General features: G+C 38.1%; 1 protein-coding gene across 1 annotated transcript; it reads right to left on the reverse strand.

Moving 5' to 3' along the window:
- Positions 1 to 1,909: 1,909 nt before the first annotated feature.
- On the reverse strand, positions 1,910 to 10,289 carry LOC126770073 (23 kDa integral membrane protein-like). Its single transcript, XM_050489225.1, has 5 exons — positions 10,196 to 10,289; positions 9,643 to 9,831; positions 2,720 to 2,899; positions 2,199 to 2,438; positions 1,910 to 2,014 (listed from the first exon to the last, which is right to left on the reverse strand). The coding sequence occupies exons 1-5, from the start codon at positions 10,256 to 10,258 to the stop codon at positions 1,919 to 1,921; spliced, it is 768 nt and encodes a 255-aa protein (XP_050345182.1). The 5' UTR covers positions 10,259 to 10,289; the 3' UTR covers positions 1,910 to 1,918.
- Between the last annotated feature and the right edge of the window lie 1,769 nt (positions 10,290 to 12,058).

The raw sequence follows: 12,058 nt of genomic DNA on the forward strand, positions 1-12,058 counted from the left end.
CAGACAGAGTAAGTTTACTCTGTCCGTCGTTGGCCGTCACGGCATACGAGTCAGGTTTATCATTAAGGCGCACCAATAGATCCTTAAGATCAAAAACATTAATAGAAAAGGCATATAACTGAATACATAAATCGTCAGAAATTCACCAAGTGAAAATGACTTTGATAAATTGGTCCCCTACAGCTCTTAGCCACACTTAATCACTAAACCCATTACTTACATAAAAAGCCATAAAATCTTAAAACGAATTTTAAGATACGTTATTATATATAATTTTATTCTATTGCAATATTACCATGCAACGACATTAAAACGCATTACAAAAATGCGCAGGCGCATCAGAGATCAAAATGTCGTCACACCTAGACTTCTTATTAATAAAGTCCTAAAAAGCATAATCTATTTTGATACACGACTAGATAGTAGATAACTAATATATAATTAAAAAAAATAATTAAAAATATTCACATTTTTTTTTTAATCAAACAAAAATATATAATTGAAATTCTATTTTTTTTGAATACCTGGTTACTACTCGTAAATTTAGCGAATTGCTATTGTACATCAGTAACCGATCGTTTTTGAGTTACCAGTAAGGACCAGCTCCTTAAGTATTTACATTGGCACCACCCACTCATCACGTCATATTCTATCGCCCAACAGCAATTAGTTTTAGTGTGTTGAGATGGGTGAGTGAGTGTAACAGCCACAAGGGACATAACGTCATAGATGCCAAGATTATGGCGCATTGATGATGTACAGAAAGATCAATATTTCTCATAGCGCCATTTCTATGAGCGGTGATAACGACTTACCATCAGGTGGCCAATTTGTCTGTATATTTTATCTTAAATATAGTAACTGGAAATAAGACTTTGCAAAAACTAAAAATAATGTACACGTAAATCGTATTAAAAAATGAAAAAAATACGAGAATTCTACATACATACGAAATAAATTACATCTTAATACTAGAAAAATATTAATCTAACATATGACCAATCTTATGGGCAGTATTATGACATTGTTTTCAAAGCTACCACGATGAAGTTACAAACATATACGATTAAAAAAAAGCATTACATACAATTAAATTACAATTGCATGGCGGGTGCAGTTACATAGATATTTATCTCGTTCTGACATCAATAATTTTACATTCGAAAGAAGAATAAAAACCACGTCATGTTGCAAAATGCAACCACACAACTGCTACACAAATGTTATTACTAAAGCCGACATACATTATACATATTCGTGCAAATATCATACACTGAACTGTACCCTCTAGACACATGAATCGGCAGTGGAAACGTACACAAAGCCAACACCAATACCATGACAAAATTGGTATCTTGGTATCCTATCCTATCAGCAATGAGCGTTGTGCTAATCAGTTACAGTACTAAACGTGAATGTGCAAAATATGGTCATATTTTTATATTAGTTGTTTAATCCAAGACTTTTTAACTTATAATTCTACTTTTTATCACAGTATCCGCTGTATGTCTTATTTATTCGTTCAAGACATTAAAAAACAAATTAAAATCTAATAATCATATACAATCAATTAAAATTACTATCAAAATATTTTCCATAGATAAAAATGCGAAAGTGTAATAAAGATTTTCGTTTTTTTTTTTTGTGTTTATTACATTACACGAAAATTATTAAGAGATTTGACACCCCATTATTGCTTTCACTGGCGACATGAGGGCTGGTTCAATATCGCCCTAATAATCTGAATTGCGAACCAACGGTTTTCCTGTTTCCTTCTCTTCTTTTCTATTGTTGCCACCATTCCACGCGATCGTAATTAGAACAGTACTTATAATGAAACATTTTGCGTTAGATGTGCTTTGTGACTTTGAACACAATGGGTGAAACTTAGAACTATATCTTAATGGTAAAAAGTTAATTAAGATTCAAAATGTGCTTGTAAATTCTGCTGCAGCTTACGACGCTCGTTTCGAACTCCTCTAGCCATCCATAGAGAAAGTATGATGCAAATTATCTGCAAATAGAAGTACTATTATATTGCTAACATTATCAAGTCTACACGTCTTTGAACTTCATACTACACAATATTATAGAATGCTTCTAAATTCAACTTGTTACTTAGAAGATATAGTTGAAATCATAATCATGAGTTCACCATGTTTAACTTTCTCTTCCGGATTATTTATAATAAAACTTACCTCTAGCAATACAAATATTACGACAATCGTTATAAATATGTTCCCTCGAAACGATTTCTTCTGTCTTAAAACTTCTTCGCAACCTTTCATGTAATATGATTTATCGTTCAAGCAAGTCGAGTGCAAATGGCGTCGGGCCCCACCCTCGCGGAGGGGATGAGCGCGTAAGCAACAGGACGCGGGGATTTCACGGTCCAAAATCGCATAATCTTCAGGTCCTTCTACACCACAGCATTGATTCTATATATAGATAATATGTTTTAATTATATATAATTACGTATACCTGCTTAAAAACGATAGAGATTTTGCCACCAAATTATAATTTGTCGAATAAATATTTAATTCATAGACTTGAATTTCACCGGGTCATTGATTAAGTCTTGGGCGTGATTTATAGTATGAAAATATAAATACAATAAAAATACAACAATAAACGCATTGTTAGTTTTACAATAAAATGAAAACAATAATTACAAAACCTCTCAAATCTTTTAGCCAAAGTTTTCAGCATCAGATTTACCTCGGATTGCAAATTATCCCAAAACATCTTCTGATTAGATCTATCTATGTCTTCAACTGTGGTGTTCTTATAGAACTGTACGGCGAGCTCGCTGGAATCCCCCACCCAAGCACTCAACACTGCGCTACCAACTCCCACTATGACTTCCACGGAAACCAGGAAGAACAGGAAGCAGGCGTGCTGGAAAATATATACATTTTAATGCAGCTCTAACCAATTAAAATTTGCCGGAACGTTAAGTTCATATTCTAAAAAGTTATGCAAGTATTGGGCAAGGTAGGTATTCAAGTATACTGACAAAATTTTCGGGGGCCCTTCCGTCCGGCGGGTCAGTGTATTTTTCCTTTTGGCAACCACTTAGGGAAACACGCCTCCACACTTTGCCCATTCCTATCGTGGCAATACGTCGCTCGCTTCACGTCTCTTTTCCATTTTTTTTTCCCAAATGGTAGCGCAACAAAACAGAAATAACGGTCGTACAGCGGTGCACACCCCCATCAAACCCTCGCTTTTTGAGGTCGAGTTCTCTAACATCCGTGGACTCCACGCTAACCTCAACGCTGTCCACCACCATCTCGAGACAGCACGGTCAGCAATGTTGTTTCTCACGGAGACACAAATACTCCGTCCTGCCGATACCAGCTACCTTAATTATCCCGGCTACACGCTTGAAGAATCCTTCAAAGCGAAAGCCGGAGTATGCTTGTTCGTCAGGACGGATGTTTGCTGTCACCGACTGCGCTGCTTGGAGGACCCCTCCTTCTCCATGTTGGTGGTACTCGTGGACCTGGTTCGTCAGAGTCGAGTCTTCGTGTGCCTCTACAGATCCCACAATGGTGACTTGGAGACAAGCCGATTATTTGACCATCTTAGTCGGGTGGCAGATGCTGCGCAAGAGCAATTTCCTAACGCGGAATTGGTGTTTTTGGGGGATTTTAATGCTCACCACGAATCATGGTTGAAATCCGTCAAAACTGACCACGCTGGAAGGACTGCTCATGCTTTTACTCGCACACATGACTTGACCCAACTGGTTGATCAGCCCACCAGGATCCCAGACATTGATGGGCAAACACCTGCTCTACTGGACCTTCTGCTGACTTCTCACCCGGTGGAATATCAGGTTGTAGTTCAAGCTCCTCTTGGTTCTTCGGATCACAGCCTTATATCTACCAGAGTGACACAGGCCAAGCTGCCGCCACTAGCGGTATGCAAACGTCGCGTTTGGCACTATAAGTCGGCAGATTGGGACGGTATGCACGATTACTCTGCGTCGGTCCCTTGGAAGGAACGTTGCTTCAGTGGGAATGACCCGACAGCTAGTGCCGCTGCTGTTGCTGACGAGATCATGTTGGGAATGGAATACTACATTCCTAGCTCAGAATCACAGAAGCACAAGGGACATAACATCTTAGTTCAAAAGGTTGGTGGCGCATTGGCTATGCAAGCGATGGCTGACATTTCTTACAATGCCAATGTCTAAGGGCGTTTGGTGAACACTTACCATCAGGTGGCCAATATGCTCGTCCGCTTTCCTATTCTATAAAAAAAAAACCTTCTCCTCAAAAAGAGGGAGAAGGCCTTAGTCCAGCAGTGGGACATTAACAGGCTGTTACTGTATATACATTAATGTTATATACAACCTCATTATTTATCGTATAGAGACATAGATATATTCTATGCATCATGCATGTTCAATGACGGTATTGATGTGAATAAAATATTGATACATTTTCAATAAACGGTATATCGAATAAAAAAATAAAATATTGTGACTGTACTGTTGGTCTAGTTGCTAGCTTGGGTAGTGAGGTAGTTTGATCTGTTTCCGGTCGATTGATTTCGGTTAATGTCTGTGCACCTTAGTTTGCATACACCCTGCACAGGTAGCTATTGCTTACAGCTTATAGCTAGACAGACTTACACAAATACAGGCTCACGGACATATATAAGAGGATAATACTATTAAAAACGAGAAAATACGCATAATATAATTGTCAAAATATTGAGATACATGGCATTCTTATATATAATATTTTTTTCGCAGGTTTTCAATCACAAGAGGAGTAAACACAAATAAACAACTTTGATATTTTATTGACGCGATATCGTTCGTCGAAATCTTTAATTACACCTTTAATTTTACACTAGATTTGCGAAAAAATGGCGTCTTGAATGTCTGCGAAGTTGTTAAAAAATGTATTTCATCTGTAAATGTATTCTTTTATATACTCATTTAATGAGTATATAAAAATAGTGTTCCATATGACGAAATATTACTTATGTAGAATAGTTATTACTACACTATTCTACATAAGTAAAAAATGAAAAAAAATTAATACTTATATTTTATTTTTGTTTGTATTAAATTTAATTATATTTTGTTTGTATTATATTTATATTTTTTTGAAGCTTAGATTCATAATTAGATCATGATGCTATTCACTTGTAATTATTAGTTTATGATAAAGTCAAAATATTTAACAGTTATATTGTATATATATATTGTAGGAATATAGGAGGGTAGTAGTGGGAGGAAGTGTATAAAAAGGAGGGTGGACGGTAGACAGTTTGTTAGTGTCGTGTTGCTAGAAAATGTCTTCCGACGGGGCGCGGCCTAGCGGCGCGACTTGATCACGTGATGATCATCGTGGTGGGGAATTGCCCTGCCGAGCTCATCGGCCAGCCGGGCTGGCTTTACACACATCTGCTTGGATTCTCGGTGGTGACGGATATCTCCTAAATAATATTCCAGTTGCTCAGTTTTGATTCCTTTGTTCTATTTGTGTTTATTGTTGTATAGTTGTTTTGATTAATCTCTTTTTAAAAACATATTTCTATCTTGATTTCTAACATCAGAAGTGGGATCGGATTCGATTGGCGTCGTTGGAGGAATGAGCCGCTCACCTCTGCGCGGGACGCTGCTGCGACCGCGAGTAATTGTTGTGACTATGATGGAGCATCGGGACTCTGCGGTGTTGTCTTCGCCGGGGCGTTCCGTGGCGAAGACGAATGGGCGAGGCCGATCGTGTCATTGATATCAATACTGCGGTGAGATCCAACCAATTTTCCAATTCGAAGTAACTCATTTGATTTTGTTGTGTCGATGGGGTGTGAACGCTGTGACGTAGTGAGTCACGTGATCGGAGTCGTTTGGAGGGGTGACTGTCACATTTTAGTGGTTGGAGAACGATGGGTCGGAGGCTCAATTCATTGCGGGGAGCGATGCGGTTCGGACCTTCCGGGCGGGACCGTTGGTTCACGCAACTCACTTTGTATACTATGTTGATTACCGGGTATACTGTTCTTTGATTATTTGTTCGTAAGCAGGCGCAGTCAACCGGGAAGTTGGACTCGTGTGTGCGGAGAACTTGCCGGGTGGTGAGGATGCTTCCACACGGTCGCTGTGAGCTGCAGCTGCTGGCTGTCTCGTGTGGCGGGTCGACTCGGGCGGCTGCGGAGTGTATTGTTCCGTGGCGTGGAGGGTGGACCCCTGATGTTTGTGCTGCTTTCTTTGATGCCTCGGGGCTAAAGTAAGGCAAATTTAATAAGTTGATACGGTGAGCGTTTGTCTTGGAGTGTATCGGACACGCTACTGTAGGATCCCTGAGCTGAGGATAACCATTTGTCTTGGAGTGCATCGGACTGTTGTTATCCTTGGGAGGATGGGCGGGGATAACCAGTTGTCTTGGAGTGCATCAGACTGTGGTTATCCCGCGGATAATTGTGGGCCTGTGATAACTGTTGTCTTGGAGTTCATCGGACGCGTTATCACAGGAGTGACTTTGGCCTGGGATAATTGATATCTTGGAGTGCATCGGATTCATTATCCCAGGATCCCTGAGCTGAGGATAACCATTTGTCTTGGAGTGCATCGGACTGTGGTTGTCCTCGGGAGGCTAGGCGGGGATAACCAGTTGTCTTGGAGTGCACCGGACTGTGGTTATCCCGCGGATAATTGTGGGCCTGTGATAACTGTTGTCTTGGAGTGCATCGGACGCGTTATCACAGGAGTGACTTTGGCCTGGGATAATTGATATCTTGGAGTGCATCGGATTCATTATCCCAGGATCCCTGAGCTGAGGATAACCATTTTTCTTGGAGTGCATCGGACTGTGGTTGTCCTCGGGAGGCTAGGCGGGGATAACCAGTTGTCTTGGAGTGCATCGGACTGTGGTTATCCCGCGGATAATTGTGGGCCTGTGATAACTGTTGTCTTGGAGTGCATCGGACGCGTTATCACAGGATGACTTTGGCTTGGGATAATTGATATCTTGGAGTGCATCGGATTCATTATCCCAGGTAATTGAGTTGCTTCGTTTTGAATACATCTTAGAGAGCATCAGACATGCTATCCTTGTGTGTTCGACAACTTGACTTTGTGGGTCAGTTGTCTTGGAGCAGGTTTCATGTAAAATAAAAAGAGAGCTTAGCTTATGATAGCTATCAGCGTCGACAGCATTGTTGATTCGCAATATGCAGTAAAATCTGTGGTTTTATTTTATGTTACAGATGTTAAAAATTAAAAACACATACGTTTTGATGTCTTTGTACTTTACCCCTAAAAAGGTAGTGTGGTCAGGAGTGACCGAGTGGAACAAGGTATTCTCGTGGATATTTTATTGCAGATTAACCGTCACACTGGGACGTGTGCAGTAGGATGGCTGTGTCGCAATCGTATCATCTCTGGAACGCTAGCGCCATCTGTCGGCGTTCGACGGAGTCAATGATTCACCGGCTGAGCGGCGCATACGGCACTTCTTGTGCAGCGGCCGGACGGTGCGGTCGAGTGTTGGAGCCGGCGCGCGTTCTTGGATGTAGTGCTGAGTGATTGAACATTGAAGACGGAGATACTGAAGAAGAGGAATTAACTGCCGGTGTCGACCTGCGTCCCGGTGTTGTACAGCCTGTGGAAGAGATCGCAACAAGGACCCTCAGGAATACAGAGATTAGAACGAGCAGCTCAGAACTAGCTGCCTCCACTGTGAACGAAGAAAATCCCCTGGTCTCCGTCCCAATCGTGGAAACGGATCGTGACAGTTGAAAATAAAGAAGCCCGGGGACAGGCTTCTGTCAGGAAAGGCCGTGTAGGAATATAGGAGGGTAGTAGTGGGAAAATTTGAAGTCGAGATGGCCCAGTGGTAAGAACGCGTGAATCTTAACCGATGAACGTGGGTTCAAACTCAGGCAAGCACCTCTGAATTTTCATGTGCTTAATTTCTGTTTATAATTCATCTCGTGCTTTTCGGTGAAGGAAAACATCGTGAGGAAACCTGCATGTGTCTAATTTCATCGAAATTCTGCCACATGTGTATTCCACCAACCCGCATTGGAGCAGCGTGGTGGAATAAGCTCCAAACCTTCTCCTCAAATAGGGAGAGGAGGCCTTAGCCCAGCAGTGGGACATTTACAGGCTGTTACTTTCTTTCTTTTACTAGTAGTGGGAGGAAGTGTATAAAAAGGAGGGTGGACGGTAGACAGTTTGTTAGTGTCGTGTTGCTAGAAAATGTCTTCCGACGGGGCGTGGCCTAGCGGCGCGATTTGATCACGTGATGATCATCGTGGTGGGGAATTGCCCTGCCGAGCTCATCGGCCAGCCGGGCTGGCTTTACACACATCTGCTTGGACTCTCGGTGGTGACGGATATCTCCTAAATAATATTCCAGTTGCTCAGTTTTGATTCCTTTGTTCTATTTGTTTATTGTTGTATAGTTGTTTTGATTTATCTCTTTTTAAAAACCTATTTCTATCTTGATTTCTAACAATATATATATATATATATATATATATATATTGCATTGTGTGTTAACAATATATATATTGTTAACACACAATTTTAGTTAAAGAATTGTTTTTTTTTTATTTTATTTTTCGTCATTTATAACACTATTTTTATATACTCATTAAATTCATATATATATTTATTATAAATAAAGGCATATTAATCTCTACTCCTTATTCGATTGTATTCCCTAATACAATATAGGTAAATTGCGTTTTATGGACCAATTACTAACCATAAAATTTCATAATATACATAAATCGCTAAATAAATGGTGGTTTTAAAAATTTACTACAGTTGTTTATGGACACATTTTTTAAATTTATAACCTAATATATTAATCTAATTAATGTTCTCAATAATTCACGTGCGTGGTTGCGTGCGTGTATGAAGTGCGCGTGTGTGCGCTTTTGCATAGTATACATACATATGTATGTGTTTACAATGAGTCGGCAAGTCAGTGTTCTTAGAATCTTGCGTTGCTTTCTGAAAAACATAAGGTAACTTGGACGTCGGATTGGATCGAATCGGTCGGTATGATCGGAATCTTAAAATGGTAAGAATTATTATAATTTTTATTATTATTATTTGTTGTTTTCAAAGTTTAAGTTTGTGTTAGTTTTTTAATGTTTGATTATATGTTTTTATCATTTTTAACAAATTTCACTTTTGTTTAAACATCAACCGTATAAAAGACAGTAGGCATACCGCTAAATGGCTGTAAGCTGCGTAAAATAACTTCGTTACAGAAATGTGATATAGTAAGTATCTCAAGATTATTGCAGGTTAGATAATATTATTAATTAGCTGGTCCTCTAGACCTCGACCGGATTCCAAGCTACCCCTACATCAAATTTCATTACGATGCCCTTCAGTGATTTAGTCGTGATGAAGTAACTTACAAATATAACGGAGTTACTTTCGCATTAATATTATTTATCCGATGAAAAATTTTCAGTTTCCGATAAATTAATTGCGTAATTTAACACACATTTTGTTTTAATTATACTAATAATTAATAACTTTATTTTGAAGTTGGAGGCATATTTTTAAGCACAGCATTTTAAAATTGTGACGTAGTAACAAAACTCAACGAAATGGCTGGAAATTCGCTAAGGTTAATATACCCCGGGTTACTTACCACATAAAGTATCTTGATATTTTCTCGCAAGGAACCAATGCACCCCAGCACCGCGGTCACCACCAGCCCAACACCAAGTGATAGGAAGAAAGACAGCACACCACGAGAGAGCGTAGATTGCTGATCAGGCATAGACTTGCGCTCACGCATGTTAATAACAGTCGCCGCCAAGAGCACGAGACCGAAGAGCTAAAACAAATAATAATAGCCAAATATATTTTTTTCCAAATTCAATATATAATATAGGAGGTCACTACAATAGGTAAAGAAAGATTGTTAAACTTTTTATTAAATTAAATAATTGTTTGATTAAAATTCAATTTTAAACAAATATTCAATTTATTTATAAATAATATTTAATTATCATCAATACGTTTTTAATAAATCATTTTCAACAAAAAAAAAATATATTACGACTTTTGTAAATTCAGCGCCATCGAACAATAAAGTCTAAACAATTATTAAAAAATTCTCGCGTGCGGCATTTGTTTTTATATACTATGTATTTAAATGAGGTCGATCAATATTAAAGAAATAAATTTATTAAACTTACAATAAAAATTATGCTGAAGAGAGCAAGAAAGAACTTCATACATCGTATGCTTCTTGGCTTCATTGTGTAGCCGGCGCAGTCAGATGTCCGGTGACGGTGAGGTTGGGAAGGTAAATGGTGGTATCGATCAATGCATTTGACGACCTGCTGGGTGGCAGGTGGTCATTACTGGCCGTGATCGAGTGATAAGCGTAGCGTGTTTTGTTATTTTAAATGCTTGTATATAATTTTAATTAAGGTGTCTTTCATCTTGATTTTACATTTTACATTTATTTGGAGACTTATTAATAATAATTTAAACTTTTTATTTTTAATTAATATTTTTTTAATGAACAATTTATTTTATCCGTTTTATTTTTATTGATGTAGGATATAAATAAGTTTTTGCTTGAATTTATAAACATTGAACAAAAAACTAAATAAAGGCTGATATATTTATTTATTTGATTATAATCAAGTGTGCACTTAAGTGTACTTAATTCTATAATTTCACAATTTTTTTTAAATTGTTTTTTTTTTTTAATTTTTCATTTCTTTACGCTATCTTAATGTGTAACATGTCGTTTCTGAAAAGGTTGAAATCTATTAGTCCACTGCTTCGCCTCGTCTTTAATATTTAAAGAAGGAAAATCTAGGGCGTGGGAAAACAGATGTCATTTTAACCATACATCGTGTTTCATGGACGTCTTTGTTTCAAATAAATTGTTAAACAATTATAGATCCTATTCATCTAATTTTAAGCTTTAAAATTGATTGCAATTTATGTAGCGTTTAATCGATCTTTATGGTAACGTAAATTCGCATGTACTGTAGACGATATTTTCAATTGCATTTATATTTATTGTAGTTTTTCAAATAAAGTACTTCCTTATTTATTTCTTTTTTTTATAATATCTGTACAACACTTACACTAAGTATAGTTATTATGTAATATTATCTATCTACACTATTAAACGAGATGTTTTTTTTGTATTGGCAACGGAAAACCTGATACCAGAAGCATTCCAGAGAAGATTTCAGTAACAGTAACAGCCTGTTAATGTCCCACTGCTGGGCTAAGGCCTCCTCTCCCTTTTTGAGGAGAAGGTTTGGAGCTTATTCCACCACGCTGCTCCAATGCGGGTTGGTAGAATACACATGTGGCAGAATTTCAATGAAATTAGACACGTGCAGGTTTCCTCACGATGTTTTCCTTCACCGTTAAGCACGAGATGAATTATAAACACAAATTAAGCACATGAAAATTCAGTGGTGCTTGCCCGGGTTTGAACCCACAATCATCGGTTAAGATTCACGCGTTCTTACCACTAGGCCATCTCGGCTTCTTATCATATATTTAAGATTTCAGTATCGAATATTATTGTATAATCTATGCAATAATATTATAAATGAGAAAGTTACTGTCTGTTAAACTTTGACGGTTGAACTGATTTTGATGAAATTTGATATTAAGTAAGTTTGAACCCCAAGGCTTCATTTAATATTCCTAACATCGACCCAAACCCGGGGTTTGGGTCGGGGACCCAAAAACGGGCGAAGACTTGGGCAAAAAAAGGTTATGCATATTTTCTGTGGTCTTTACAATAATATAATCAAACACTTCTAAGGAATAAGCTCTAAGCCGTCTCCTCAAAAAGGGAGGCCTTAGCCCAGCAGTGGGACATTAACAGGGTGTTACTGTCAAACACTTCGGGTCTGCTATGTGCATTATATATAAATTTTTGTGTCATAAAAAAAATTAAAGACAGAGGACTACAAAAGTCAGAGCCTGAATGTATGCCTCTTCGATATTCGTCGTTTTCAGAACGATTCTGAAAATCGACGTCAGAGGCGTGAGCAAGTAGTATATTTAAAAAAAAATAT

Source organism: Nymphalis io, chromosome 8 (assembly GCF_905147045.1).
Source record: "Nymphalis io chromosome 8, ilAglIoxx1.1, whole genome shotgun sequence".
NCBI lineage: Eukaryota > Metazoa > Arthropoda > Insecta > Lepidoptera > Nymphalidae > Nymphalis > Nymphalis io.